We start from the raw sequence: 15,677 nt of genomic DNA, 5'->3' as shown, positions 1-15,677 counted from the left end.
CTTTAACTACATTTACACCACATCACACTCAAGGAGGGGGAAAAGTCTAATATTTGCATCTTAAATCAGGTCAGCGCTCTGACTGCATGTTGTTTGGACACTAGAGATTTTCTGTGATGCTGTTACTGGACAGCTCATACTACCACCCAGTGGCTAAGAGATGAACAGCAGCTTCCTTCACCATAAAAAAACCCTCAAGAGAACACACAGAACACACAGCAATGAAACTCTCCTCGTTTAATCCTCTACATCACAGAAATGAGAACAAACTTGCTTAATATTTTTCCTCCTTATTTCATTAATAAGGGTACAAAGAACAAGTGCAATGTATCCCCCCAGACCCAACTGTTAGGAAAATTAGAGTAAATCTACTTAGAAAAAAGGCGCTTCGGAGTTGATATTTAAAGGCTGTTTGTACAGAGATGACTTCGAGCTTCAAGACATAACCTACTGTAGTGGCACTTGTGTTTTCCTTAAATACTGCTGAAAAACAGTCCGACTTCTATCAGGGCCTTTTTTTTTTTCAAAGCAAATCTCAGTTTGGCCTCTACACTACTGAAATTAGGGACGAAGGCATAGCATCTGCAAGTCTTTCATACTGCAAGAGTAAAACAATCAATGTTAAGGCAAAATAAAAGGTACAAAGCTTGACTGATTAAAAAAAAAAAAAAAACTAAGGCAATACTTTAGAGAGGACTGAAGAAAAATCACCTTCTACAGGTTTCTCATTCTACTTACTACCACCAAAAGATATAAAGCTGAACTTTTGCAGCTTCAACAGACTATTTCTAATCGCCAGTTTACACAAAAAAAAACAAAAAAACAAAAACAAACCCCAAACCCTGTTGTTTCATAAAAGAAACAAAGCCAAAAAGGCATGCAGGCCTAACAGGAAAGCAGGAAAGATGACCATACAGAATTACGCGAGATGTTATTCATATCAAACACACAGACAGGCGGGCAACATCGCCACTAATAGCAATCAGATTGCATAGTGAACAAACGCAAAAAATAACAACTATAAATAAGGATATTTCTTAATTTTGAACAAACTATGTTAAAAAAGTGAAGGAAGTTAGTGTTTAACATTTTTCATTTTTCCTGAAGTGCTAAAGAACACATTTTGGCTTGAAGTAATGCATCACCATTCCATCAAATCTACAAAGTAGTGTAGATTTAGGTTTGGTGATCTGTCCCTGCCTTATTGAGCACTTTCAAAAGTATGGCATGGATGTACTGTAAAGGGAAGGAGTTCCACAGACGATCAACATTGCTGAACAATTCAGCGGCTGAGCTTGAGGGTGAGGGTTTGGGTGAAATGGAGCATTGTATAGAAATTTACAGACTCAAATATCTTTACAGTGGTGGTTATTGGAACACCTGGTAATGTAATGTTGCTAATGGTCAAATAGTGGAAAATCTATAGCGACCTGCCCGTGCCCCTTTCTTTTAATCCAAAATAAATATGTTTTAATCCAAATCTATCAGGCAGTGTATTCATTTCTTTCTATGTGGGAGCTTTTAAAGATTCTGAATCTGATTCGCTAGAATGGCGCATTTCACACCAAACCTTCTTGGAAAGACTTGGTTAACATCATGCAGATATTCTAAAATGCAACTGGTGGAGCTCTCCTAATGCATCAAATAACGGATGTAAAGATCAAGGCACTTATAGAAGTATAAACAGTGCATACACCTACACTATAAACGTCTACACTATTAAGGCAAGCTTTTAAAGTGGCTTTAGCAATATGTTAGTGTCTTAGTGCACACCAACATCGTTGGAGGTTTTTTTAAAAGCAACATTTGGGTTTTGTGAACCTACGAGTATAGCTGGCATTATATTTAGAAACAGTAACACAGGAAAAACTGACCAGACGGAGATTTCAATTGGGCTCCACCCACAAATACAGTCTTTCCTAGCAACTGTTGCTAGTTTGGACAAGCTTTACAGAATTTCAGTAAAAGTCCTACTCAATCCAACAGCAAACTGTTGCACACACACTTCAGATGTTAAACATAACGGATAATAATAATTTAGTGTTTCATATCAAATTAGAGATTCACTTGGTATATGTGTGAAGGCTCGTGGAGAATAGATCAGGTGTAGTGTGTTTTTCTAGTTGTGTAATTAAGCTAAATTTGGTATTTCCAACCTACAGATTTAATTACTTACAACACAGTCTAACAGGAAGCCTTCAGTGACGCTTGTCCAACCCCACAACATTTATGAAAAAACACCACCTGTGATTTTTACCTGGCTGAGGAGATCCGAGGCACACACACATAGAAAACAGCTGGCTTCAAAGACAAAAACAACATCAGTGAGCAAAAGTGATTAGTAAGAGTGTGAGAATTTGCAGATTTGCAGTTACATTCCAGGAGATTCATCTTTTTTTGTTTTTGTTTTTTAATAGAACCTGGATGTAAAACACTTGTTTCAGATGACGCCACCAAACAGGTGTTGACTGATATTGACTGACGAGTAAAACCACAAACAAACAAAACAAAACAACAGAACAAAAAACACCTGTAACGCGCGTTCCGCTCAGTGCGTGTAAAAGCAGCGGACTGCCCTGTATCAGCTGGACCGTTTGGCTGAGTGAAAGATCAAACTTCACTATAGGAGGAGTCAATGTGAACCCGACAGTGGCGTCCTCTAGTTTTGATTGGCTTGAATGGCGAGGGAGGAGTCTGGTTGATCCAATTAGGAGCTTGGCCTGCCTTCCTCTGGGTTGGGAGGTGGGTGAGCAGGCTTGTGGAACGGGGTCTCCTTGAAGATAAACCAACAGTTACCCGCCCACAAGATGAGATTAAGGAAGCCGAAAATCTGAAAGAGGATTTAAGCACAAATGAACATCAAAATTTGGCAATCTTGTGTCTATACATTAAAAAGGAGTGGCTGAACTGTAGTGTGTTTACTTGGGGAGTGTTATCTTAACCATTTCCAAAGCTCTCCTTGCAGAAGGCCCAGTATTCCCAGTTCTCTTTCAACAACTATAATCAGTCTCTCCATTTAGGGTGATTTCCCCATTTTCCTCCAAATGCATTTTTCATGTGCCTATGACAAACAGCTCAATGTGTCTATGTACTTATACATCCACACCTATTGAATTAAAATTTTAATCCTTATGGAATAATTAATTTACTGACCACTGACTACTGTTGTTGTGCTTATTCATGTTCTATTGTGTTTTATGCATTCATACAATATGTAATCTACTGTTGGAGGTAATGGCAACCCCCCCCACTTTTTTTGAGGGGCATATTTGTACATAGAACTGAAGTGAGCAATGCTGGCCTTACCACAGAAGCATTAAGGCGTCCCATTGCTGGATGGTCCTTGGCTAAGCAATGTGGATTGCACTGTTTGGTCAGCGTCTCCAGGCTGGTGGCATATTTCACATCAGTCAGTCCTTTTCCCCAGGCCGAAGACGACACCAGCCACAAGAACACAAAGATTCCGGTCAAAACCAGGTCCTGAAGAGACAACAACAGAGGATGAGCTGGAAGAGGGTAAGACAGAAAAAAACAGAAGAGGCGCAAGAGCCCTTTTTCTTTTTTTTTTTTTCTTCAATCTTCGTAGGCTGGTACAGTGGTGGACGGCGGTGATTTGTTTCTTTTTTATTTTTTTTATTTTTACATCAGACCTTGTTTGGTAAGCCTGCTTTATTTAATACTTCTTTAATATCCTAACACAAATGACCACAGAATCAAAACGTAGGGAATAGAAAAATCTGTTTACTTAAAACACTAATAATTAAAGCCAAAGGGTAGGTGCTTCAGTGGCACACTATTGTACACCAGCATGCTAAAGATTAATTAGATTGAAAATGCTGCAGTATTCCTTTAATGTGATTGACTTGGCAAATATGACTTACACACTCTTACTTACAATAATAGGTCCTCGGTTGGTTTCTCTGTAAACATGCTGGTAGCCAAGGTACAGAACTAGGGTAAAGGTGCAGTACAGGAAGGCGAAGACACCCACACACACAAAGAACTCGGCAGAGGAGGAGAAATCCCCCATCAGGTAGGTCTTGCTCTTGGTGCCGTTGCACTCGGGTATTTCAAACGGCTGACTTGGAAGCCTAATAAAGAGGCAGTAAAGTTACAGCGGATTGGCATGTAAACATATAGTAATAAGTAATTTTAGAGCATTTCTATTGGTTGCCGTCATCAAGTTCTTTATAGGTATATGTCAAACAACTGCCAGATTCAATTTGTTAAAAAATACAATAAATAACAAGTGTGTGTTTGTGTGTGTGTATATACATCAGCAAAAATGGCCATACAAGATTTATGGCCCATCAGTGGAGTATATTCTGCTAAACGAACACATTAGCATTTAACATTTGAACATTAACCTCAAGTTAACACATACAATATTCAAAGTAACACCCATGTAGAAAAATGAACAATGACTGGGAAAGGTCTTCAAATCTGGAATTGAATCCAGTTTCCAGGTCTGGATTTTGTTCGTACTAGAAGTTAAGGGAACAGTTAATGTAACTGGCCACATAGTGTCAAAACCTACCAAGAATTACAAGTCCAGGATCGGAAACTGAATTCAAGATCCATATTTGAAGACTTCTACTATAGACTAAAATCGAAAACCATAATTTGCGATATCCGATATCATGGTCAATTGGTTCAAGCCTAATAAACTTTATGTTGTATTACTACTAACTGCGAATATTACATACGCTATACAATTACTAGAACTATTACTACCACTACCAACATTATGACTGACTGTTTCATACATTGCAAGTTACTTACCTAAAAGGATAGCCAAATTTTGCAGTAACGACATTAGCTGTTGCGTTTGGACAGGTGGTGGTCATGGAAGAGGAACCGACGTAGCCGCCAGTAGTAGCAAAGGCAAAGATGGTGAAGAGCTGAAAAATAAAATGCAAAGGTGACCTTAGAGTGTGGCATGAATAAACATTAAAACTGCAGTTTCCTGTGTTTAACTAGTGACACTTTAGGAGACATCTGCTCAAATGCTGAAGTAAATAAACTCTGCATAATGAACATCTGCATCAACATCATGTCCATTTCGTCTCCTACTATAAATCTTTTCAGAATGATTAATAAAGACACATTTACAGAAGTGTGGGCTGCTCCAAAATGTACACAATTGTATATATTTCATTTCACAAAGCTTAAAACCAGGAATTTTGGTTTTGGCTAAAAAGACAAAACATTTACCTTAAAAACAAACATACAAACAAAATCCATCACACACACACACACACACACACACACACACACACACACACACACACACACACACACACACACACACACACACACACACACACACACACACACACACACACACACACACACACACACACACACCAAGTCTCTACAAGGTCTACAGCATGTCAATCTATCAAATTTGAAACATTTTGAATGCTAATGAAAACAAGACCAGGCCAATCTTGGGTTGGAGAACGGTGATTATGAATAGAATGGCAAAAACTTAATTATAATCAAATTATTAGCAGCAGTCTTGAATTTTAAATCACAAATTGTACATCATAAATATCTTTATAAGACTATACATCTTTCTAACAGGCTAACTTAACAGAAGAATAGAAAATTATTTTGAAGATCTAAATTTATTTTATACCCAGGTTTGAACAAATTCTGGTCCTCTCATTATGAACTGTTTACACCATGTAAAAGACATTTTTCATTTCTATAAAAATATAAAACTAAATACCTTAAAAACCTTAAAAATGTAACTTTATAAATGTACTTTTTAATAAGATTTGTACATTTATAAATTTAGTTAATAAATAAATATGAACATGACAACCAAACACTCAATTTTAAAGGTGAACATGAAGAATCAAACAAGGATATTGGGGCACCACCTGTGTAGATTCGTTATCATATTTTTATTCTATTGTATAAAAAGAAACCTCTTTCACATTATTGCAACAAGAGGAACTGTCCAACATTTTTTCCAATGCAATGTTTCTCTTCCTTTCCTTTCTCACTCTCCCTCAGTCTCTCTCTGACTCACCCTACACATCCAAACTTCCTGTTTCTAAAACAACCCCTTCTGCACAGAAGGATCCTTCGGTCATGTAGGTTTTACTGAGATCAGATAAGCAGCGGTTCAGGTGTTCCAGATGGGAAAACTAGAAGCAGTGGCCTTAACAGCACTGACAAAAGACAGACAAATGTGTGTGTGGGGTATTGTAAACAAACTTAGCAGAGTGACTAATGAGGAATTCCTTCCAGGACTGTCTTCCATCACCCAGCTGGAATTTAAACTCTGCATTTCTACTCTCCGAATCGGACCAACACTGGACTAACTGCAGCAGTAGTCACATAGAGAAGCACAGCGTTATCATTTTCACACTAATAATACAAACTACATACATACATGAATGAAGAATGTGAAACGAGGACTTGCTGCAATGTGAAACACCTCATTGCTGTTTGTGTCTAAATGAATGTTGTTGAGTGGATGTCCAGTTTCTCCCCCACGTTCAGTGAATGACTCACTAAGAAAACATGTATTTTAACGCAATGCAAGCTTCGTTGTCCTGCCAATAAGAAGCATCTGGATGCTCTGAGAAAAAAAAATGGCACCAATAAACAAAAGAAAACATGAATCGTCCTGTGCAGAGATACACTTCGAGCAAAAAGAGTTCTATACAGAACTGAAAAGAGTTCTACATTGAAGAACTATCTAAAAGACATTTTCTATGTATATAAAAACCATAACTATTCAAATGGCTCCTGAAGCCATTGAAGAAGCCATTTTTTAAAAACCTTTAAACACTTTAAAGTCTGCATGCAAGTCCATACATCATTATGGTCATGATCAGTTTAATAGGTCCTAAAATAGAACCCTGCAGGATTCCATAAAATCTGGTTAGCTAAACGGCTATAATTAAACCACTATCTAGGGTTTAAGAGGTTAAGGACATTCTAATACCCTTTCTTAATATCATTTTTGCAGCTTCAACACAAACACCCCTAAACCTATCTGACTCCCATTAGATACTTCAAATTGTCCAATTACGCAGAAGACATTCTGACTGAGTCTCTGATTCCCTGCAACGATTTCACAATACTCTTTCCAAGTCATCCGACCGTACGAGGCGAGGGGTGTTGGCTTCTATGTTAATGATGATGACACCCTAAAAGACTCTTCTAAATATAGTCCTGAGTGTTTGCCAGTTCTCCACATTACAGAGACCCCCTCTCCTTACCCGCATACCATACAGATTTAACTTTTCTGTGAAGACCTGAAGATTCTCATGCTGCTTATTTAATGAGCTTACCACAGAGGTTCACGGGAGGGACAGGGTGAAAACCTGACGTTTAGGTCAGGATGAATGTGCAATTTCTCTATAAATCCTTCATTAAAAAGAAAACTACCATATCAAGCAGACCTTCTGACTTGAATCGAACAAAGCCATCAGGCTCAAGAATGCGGCCCAACATAGAATTTGCGATTCTGATTCGACCTGTTGAGACTTGCCTGAAAATAAGACAGTGGCTATTAGTGCTGCTCTATTCAGCTTTCTTAATAGCGGCAGACATAGCAGTAACATAAATGAACTAGGTCACTTCCTCATCATCAACATGCATCAGCACCAGTCACATAAACAAACTGAATTCAAGTTAAAAGAATATTGCTTCACTGTGGTGCGGGTCAGCACTGGTGTCTGCGGGCTGGTGCATCGAAACCGGGTATGCGGTGCTTCCCTTTAGTCGCACTGGTTGCCCGGTGATGATGTATCGGTGGCAGTTAAAAAAAGGAAAGGCTTGACTGCGCATGCGGCAGAGCCGTATTGGTCCACCCTCACTGATGTTGGGGCAACCGAGTCGTTGAGACTCAGTTGAGACTGGCAGAGAGTGTGTTTAGAAGTTTCCTCGTTTCCTCCTGCCTATCAACTACTTGAAGATCTCATTTCTCACAGACATCTATTCCAGAAGATCCATTTTTTGGGGATATCTACTGGTGAAGTCATGTGTGTACATGACATGAGGTGACATAATGGGATGATCATGTGTAGTAAAAACGAAGAAAACTGGGTGATCATGTGTAGTATTTTTATGTTGCGATCACACTGACTAGTTAAACTTTCTTTTGAGATCTTGAGATCGACACACAGAGGCAACTATGTGCAGCCCATGCAATGCTTTATACTGCAGAATTAAATTCTGGACCTCCAGTAATGTGAGGGAGTGGCATGGACTGTGGACATGATCAGGGTTAGCAGAGCCAAGTATACATGAGCCAAGTAAACAGCAGCAGTACTACCATCTAAAAATAATTAAAAACGTACAAAACATTACAAGACGGCTATTTTTATATATATTAAAGTCCAGCAAGAGTGTGAAATAATTTCAGTTCAACCAGTGTGTTTAAAGGAATACTCCAGCAGCTTTTAACCATCTCTTTCTGCCAAAGAACTGAAAACCCACCAACTCAAAATTCAGCATATAATAGAAACCAATTGGCAGCTGCTGAATTCTGACAGTAAATGTTAGTGCAATGAGGAATGTGTGTGCATCAAGCTGTACATCTATATAACTACTTTTTAGGTAATGTGACTAGTTTCCAGAGGGAAAAATTACCAGTGCAGCGATATGGGAGTTATCAAAGGTAACTGAGAAAAGCAAAAAAATAACTGGAACTACTGTTCACTGAAGCTGTGTTGGTCCAGCGTTGAAGAGCTGGATAAATATTAAGGGCCAACATCTGTACTTCCTGTATTATGTATTTGTCTTTAAAGGCTCACATACAGCATTTTAGACTGATATTAGATAACAGCACACTTGAAGTGAGCTGAAACACTCCTGAGAGATGCAGTAGTAGGAGTTGAGTATGTGGTGGACTTAGGCTGCAGGTGGAAATATGTAAGGGAGTTGGTTCTTCCATCATCAGGTCAGGTTATACTCAGCAACAGCCCATAGATGTCCATGCCACGCATGCACGTTTCTTGCTGAATCTCAAATACCCCCTTAATCATTATTTAATGAACTACATAAATCATAAAACTGCAGCGTCTACACAGAGACAGAACTAGATTTCAGATTTCGACATACAAAAAAATACTGTCCCATTACAAATCTATAATTCTCTATTTAGATTTAGAATCCATAACCCATAATTCATGACTTGCATTGTACCCTACATAGGGATTAGGGTGTAATTTGGGACTGAACCTCTGTGCTGTCTTCCTTGTCATGTCTTTGTGTGGACGAGAACATTTCCAAGAACGAAGGGAAGAAAATCTCAGTTTTTAAATATCCAAATACATAAATATAACACCATGCAGTTTGTCTCTTGAAGGAATAAGGAGATAGCTCCCATTTCTATTTCACACCTGAATGTCTGTTTGCCGTCAAACACATGATCGTAGATAGTTCTACTACTTAGATATGTAGATACAGACCATCTGCAATTACAGAAACAGAAGCCTCTTACAATTAGTCAGTCGCTACACAGAGTTCAGAGAATTCAACACCATTCATCTGTTCATTTTACCTTTACCTAAGTTTGGTTCATTATCATGTGCTTGTATCCTAGTAACCTACCACTCCTTTGATCTGCTACATGTAGGAGGGATGATCTAGCACAACCAAAACTATTGTTATTACTAATATAATTTTTATTATTGTTAATTCCACTACATTCAGTCTGTCTGGAAGCTCCACAGCGACTCAGTTTCTCCACAGCAGGTGGGCCAGGTGCCGTGTGTGACAGATGGCAGAGAAACAAGCCAAGAGAGGGGCGGCCTGGCACCCAGCACAAGCGCATGCTGCAGCCGGCGCCATGTTCACACCTACACACTGCAAGAGCGGCTGTTAAAGAGAAGCTTTGTCTGAATGAATTGCTCGAGTACAAGCCGCTTGTTTCCGTTTCTTTCCCTTTTTTCCTGCAGTCTGTTCTGAATCAGCTGATGTGATGTTTCTCCCTCACTCAAACAGAAACTGCACTATACGTTTCTTTAGAAGGCATCTCTTTATGCAAACATCTCATTAAAGGCAAATTAGCACCACAATCTTTACTATCTTTACAGTATATCCATTTATTCATCCAAAAGCAGTTTAGCTCCACCCAGTCACATTGACCCTAAGGAGATTGCAGTGCAGAGAAAAAGAAAAGCTGTCATTTATAGAAAGTGCTGTGCAGAGGTTTTAGGCACCTAATCACACTATCTGAAATAATTTCTCATTGTAAAGAAAGTCGTTGAGATCTTGTAAGCTAGTCTGAAGAACAAAACTTGGTTCCAGAGCTCCTGAACTTCCCCAGCCATTGGAATGTGCTTGATTCAATCACCAGCTCACCTGATTTACCACCATTAAGCACTGATTTACCAAACCAGGTGTTGGATGAGAACCATAAATACTACTAGACTCTCATGAGCAGAAATTTGGAGATGTTTGAATGAACACATTGATGAAAAAGCACCCCTTAATGTAGGAATGTTCTTAATATTTATTCTAATATTAGTGTTTTACTGAGTAAATAAACACTTACTGTCCAGATAAGGAGCTTTTAACCTTAATCTTTACAGTCAGATAAACTTTCGCACAGTACTGTACATCAGTCTTAACGGCACAGTAACAAACAGCCTGTTTAATTATTAGGGTCAAAAAATTATTTGGGGTTTATAAACCTACAAAAACTCTGTATGTAAATCTCAGAGATGAAAAAAAAACAATTCTTAACTTTCAATGGAAGTCAATGTAAAAAGATTTGATTACAAGTAATTTTGGAGCATTTTTGTTGGTTCAATCATGACATTTAGATACAATGTAAAAAAACACCTGCCAGATTCACAGCAAATTGAACATGGCAAAAATGGAAGTACAACTTACAAGAACAATGCAGGACATGACCTCATTAATGTGGGCTCCAAGAGCCAAAGGTCTATAACTTCACACTCAACAGTTTGCAGGTTGCAGAGGTTGCAGAAACAAGAATGAAAGAAAGCCATAACAGCACAAACACTGGGAAGACAAGCAGACTGTTTGAAGTCTGGGAGCGGCTGGAATCTGCACATGCTAACATACACAGTTTTACAAGAAAAAAAATATATTAATGCATGACCACAGACCACCCAAGGGTTTTTTTATGCTGTTCAGTGCATAATCCTCTGAAACAAAATGGGGGGGGGGGGGCAAAAACCATATCCTCTCTCCATTCTACCTTACAATGAAGCCGTGTTAGTGGCTTGAACAGGATGAACAACATTTCCTGGTAGCTGACCACTCCCCTTCTGCCCGAAGCTGACACAACAGTAAAGAGGGAGTGAAGACAAACACATAATTTCTCAGGCATGCTCCAGCGGGATTTCGTGGAAAGCAGTGCACGGTGTTGCACTCTAAAGCCAGTTGATGTGAATGGCATGAATTAATGATGCATTCAATTAAGCTGGAATTAGTTTATTTTGAACATTTTCACAAATTTTACCAATATTTCTTTTTTTGTTGACTATATATGACAGTTTAGGTTTAGCCTACAATGTTTAAAGGCTTAAAAATGAAAGAAATAAAGAAATTAATACCAACTTAATGAAAGAATCTGCTAATCGGCCAGGTTTAGTTGTTAAGATCAATTGTAAATATCAGTAATAGTAGTGGTACCTTTTTAGGCCTGCTATTAAATATGCATTACAAATTGTAATTCTGCAACAAAATGACATATTTTAAGTACTAATCAGTCAAGGTCAATAACAGTACCTATATCGATCACAGATTGCCTATATCGATCGATAACTTTTTGCAATAAACCACATTTAAAATGATGTGGAACTCCGAGCACCAGCTGTGAAAGCTGCAAGTTCCTGTGCAGGACTTCACTGTGGAGATCAGAGTGGAAACACAACTGACAGAATATCGCACATGGAGCGAAGTACAACACTGGAATTAAGGCGTTTCTGCAGTCGTGTGTGAGCTCCATAGTTCCATCTAACAACGGAAGAAGGAACTGCAGTGTCTTGTGACCGAGGAGCCTCACACAGAATTTTAAGAACCTAAATTAGATATCTAAGTACTAACTGTCCTATATACTTTAGATTAATAGCATGGAAAAGGAAAAATAAAATGGATGAAATCACCTGCAATCATGTTGTAGGCTTAGGGGGTAAATACATTTGAAAATATAACATAAATCAATAACGGATGCTGCCTCTTCATATAAGCCAACACAGCAATCTCTGATTTCTCGGCTCACGGCTTTACTTTGTAACACACTGATGTTAAGGCACTCGTGTTTAATAGTAGAAAAATGTGCATATCATCGCTGACACGCAAAAAACAAAATGATAACTTAACAGGAGAAGGAAAAACTTTAATTTTCAATGTTGACCAATGTAAAATATTTATTCCAACCAATTACAGCAGCACCACTGCGTTTCCTAAAGAACCCATAACAACCTTCTTAACTTTCAAATGATGTCCATCTAAACATTTCGATTGGTCTTTTCATCGTGAAAGTTTAATAACCGCTAGATGTAAATTATGTCCAAAAAAAAAGTGAAAATTGGTAAAAATGACTAAAAAGAATTTCACCACTGGGTTAATGAATCATAGAATTGTCTTCAGTATTACTTAGCCCCTGTTTTGCTTAGAGAATAACAGTAAAAAGGGTCTATGACAAGAACTATTGCAAATGTTAGAAGACGGGCCTGCACAACATTGGATAATAAAATTGCTCTGCTATTGTTACAAGTCATCGAACCCTTTATTTTTCTAGTACTACATAGAACACTGTATGCTAATTGTGCAGGCTTGAATCCACACCTTAACCTGAAGAGACTAAGCGCCGGTAAGCATTTACCTTCCAGTCCCGCCTTAAGCAAACAAAAGGAGGCCAAACTGTGAACTTTTGTTTCTAGGATCATTAACTCCAGCTTTCCAGAACCATTCAGAAGAAAACTACAGCCTTGGAGTCCAGTACATCTTAAAAAGTCTAATATACATGATAGCAAATCTGTGCTATTTGTAAAACGACAGCCTTTTCACCTTTTCTTTTCTAAATACTGCTTATTCTTATTGTAGAAGTATTTCATTGCCATTTTCAGCACTGTCTGAAATTGTACACCTGCTAATTAAGGAGTTCATGAAGGTAGTAGAATAGTGGGCAACATATAAATGTCTGAACTTCCCCAGCTTACATGTACCACATCTTCTGTACTAGATTCTGATTCCTACTTGAGGGGATTCACATTACAATCTATTTTTTATGTTACTAAACTGGGAGACAGCTACTGTACCATCACAGTATTTCTACTATGCGGACAGTTGACTTACACACATACACTGGGAATGTGAAAGTAATGTACAATATTTACAGTGTAAACACTGGATCCCTTTATTAAGCTGTTGTATCTAACTGTACATACGTAGTACAGTGCATTCGAGAATCTATGCAACATGGCTGTATGTTTACACCATACGTGCCTTTAAACTGGGTTTTTTGGGGGGGGTTTTGGCCTCCAACCAACCTAAAGCCACTCAGGATCTTATTTACATTAGATTATCCAGAGCGACTTACAAGGTTACTCATATTACAGAGGTGGGTCAGTGTAGTGTTAGGAGTCTTGCCCAAGGACTCTTATTAGTGTAGCACAGCACCCACAGTTACTCAGACTGGGAATCGAACCCTGGTCTCCCACATGGTGTAATAGCTCACTGGCAGCTAGTGGTGTTATCTGTTGTGCCACACCAACCACGCTGGTGGTTACAGTGACGGTCACTGAGAATAATGGAGGTGTGGACCTACTGATCACAAGGACAGGCAAGTACAGAGCCTCTCCGCGGTTCTGGGGGTTAGATGCCTTCTGTAATTTGCATTGTGAAAATTTGCATGGCCCACAGTATAAACGGTCGAATGGTTTATCAGTGGGTCACCCAAAATGCTTGAGTGAGCAAGTTTCTACCCATGAAAAACACTCAAAATGAAACATCTTTTAAAAAAAGGGTGTGTTTTCTATGCTAAAGAAGCATATGCATGGTTTCAGACGTCAAGCAGCTGTAAAAGCCAAAGCCATTGAAATGCTTATTCATGCCACTTTCAGCTGGATCCAGTTTCAGCCCAGCCTGCACCAATACAGCGCAACAGCTGGCTGACCAGAGAGCCTGCTATTTCACTAAAGCTGGATTCAGAAAGACTTCAAAATGGGTATAAAACACTGATACCACGACAAAAGACCTTAATCTGTACTTTTTATATGAGAAATCAGACACTCACCCACTCCAGGACTCGAATAAAGCCCAAAGGCTCCTTCACAGGACCCAGGTCCAGTCTGAACCCCGACAGCAGTTTCTGCACAGAGCATAAAGTAATAAACACAGGCTTTTTAAACACTCCACATTGCTAACTTGAGGAACCAGCAAGCTTAGTTTGCCTCATTCAGTGTTTTTATTTTAAAAAAGTAAAGTTTGTTAAAGTCACAGCAGCTGAACCCAGTACTCTCACTCACTCACTTAGCTAGCAGGCTAGCCAGCTAGCGATAGCATACATGCTAACCTACTAACTAACTTCGCCAAAAGCCAAAGAAAGTTACCTGAATGAATTCCATGGTTCTAAATCTGATCTTCTCTGGTGATAAAGGCGACCCTGCGTCCAGGAAAGAGGGGTTTCAGTGATTTCTGGAGGGAAAAAGGAGGTCTGTTCGTGACATTCAGGGGGTGGGTGGCGCGGAGACGGAGGGAAGATTTGTGTCGGTTAACATGTCAAAACTTTCTGACCCGATGTGACCCACGTGATCCGCCGACTTTCTCTTAAAGACACACACACACACACACACACACACACACACACACACACACACACACACACACACACGCACACACACACACACACACACACACACAGCCCTTAAGTTTCAAAGTAGATTACTTTATTTATTAGCTAAATTTAATAAATCCGTCCCCTTAAATTATTAATGATTAATTATTAATTTATTAATTTTAATTTCAATTTAGATAATTATCTCAATTTAATAAGTAACATAAGATAAGATAGTCCTTTATTAGTCCCGCAGTGGGGAAATTCTCAGTGTCACAGCAGAAAGGGATAGCAATACACACTAATAAATAATTACCACTATATACACAATATAAATAATAGAAGTAAAAAAAGCAATAACAATATTATTTACAGATTATTTACAGATAATTGCAAATTGACTCTTAATTGCACATGTGTGTGTATGTGTGTGTGTGTGTGGGGGGGGGGTATTGCACATTGTATTGTTACATTGAGGGACCTCTGTTCCCTGAATATGTGTGTGTAGTTTAAATGTGTGTGTATGTGGTCAACTGGGAGCAGTGCTGGTTGTGGAGTCTGACGGCAGCAGGAAGGAGGGACCTGCGATACCGCTCCTTCACACACTTGGGGTGAAGCAGCCTGTCACTAAAGGAGCTGCCCAGTGCTGCCAGAGTCTCATGCATGGGGTGGGAGCTGTTCTCCAGCATGGATGCCAGATTGGTTGTCATCCTCCTGTCTCCCACCACCTGCACTGGGTCTAAGAAGCACCCCAGGACAGAGCCGGCCCTCTTTATGAGTTTGATCGTTTCCTTTATTCAACAAAATTCTTCCCTCAACTCAATAAATCATTCCATTAATTAAAAATTATTTCCTCAATTTAATAAACTGTTCCCTCAATTTGACATTATTCTTC

The 15,677-nt window shown here is 38.9% G+C and overlaps 1 protein-coding gene across 1 annotated transcript; it reads right to left on the bottom strand.

Moving 5' to 3' along the window:
* Nucleotides 1-220: 220 nt before the first annotated feature.
* sypl2a (synaptophysin-like 2a) lies at nucleotides 221-14,715 on the bottom strand. The gene is made up of 6 exons (XM_072666312.1): nucleotides 14,559-14,715; nucleotides 14,243-14,317; nucleotides 4,783-4,901; nucleotides 3,896-4,091; nucleotides 3,307-3,480; nucleotides 221-2,830 (listed from the first exon to the last, which is right to left on the bottom strand). The coding sequence occupies exons 1-6, from the start codon at nucleotides 14,571-14,573 to the stop codon at nucleotides 2,708-2,710; spliced, it is 702 nt and encodes a 233-aa protein (XP_072522413.1). The 5' UTR covers nucleotides 14,574-14,715; the 3' UTR covers nucleotides 221-2,707.
* Between the last annotated feature and the right edge of the window lie 962 nt (nucleotides 14,716-15,677).

This window comes from Salminus brasiliensis, chromosome 21 (genome assembly GCF_030463535.1).
Source record: "Salminus brasiliensis chromosome 21, fSalBra1.hap2, whole genome shotgun sequence".
In the NCBI taxonomy this organism is placed as follows: domain Eukaryota; kingdom Metazoa; phylum Chordata; class Actinopteri; order Characiformes; family Bryconidae; genus Salminus; species Salminus brasiliensis.
Note: the sequence above shows the minus strand (reverse complement) of the source record. Positions and strands in the feature narration are given on the sequence as shown.

What these genes read in the sequence shown, in the direction of transcription:
- sypl2a (XM_072666312.1), bottom strand. An exon ending in TTATTCGAGTCCTGGAGTGG is followed by an intron (nt 4,902 to 14,242) that starts GTGAGTGTCTGA and finishes TTTATTTTTCAG; the next exon opens with CTCTTCACCATCTTTGCCTT. An exon ending in CCAACCGAGGACCTATTATT is followed by an intron (nt 3,481 to 3,895) that starts GTAAGTAAGAGT and finishes TTGTCTCTTCAG; the next exon opens with GACCTGGTTTTGACCGGAAT.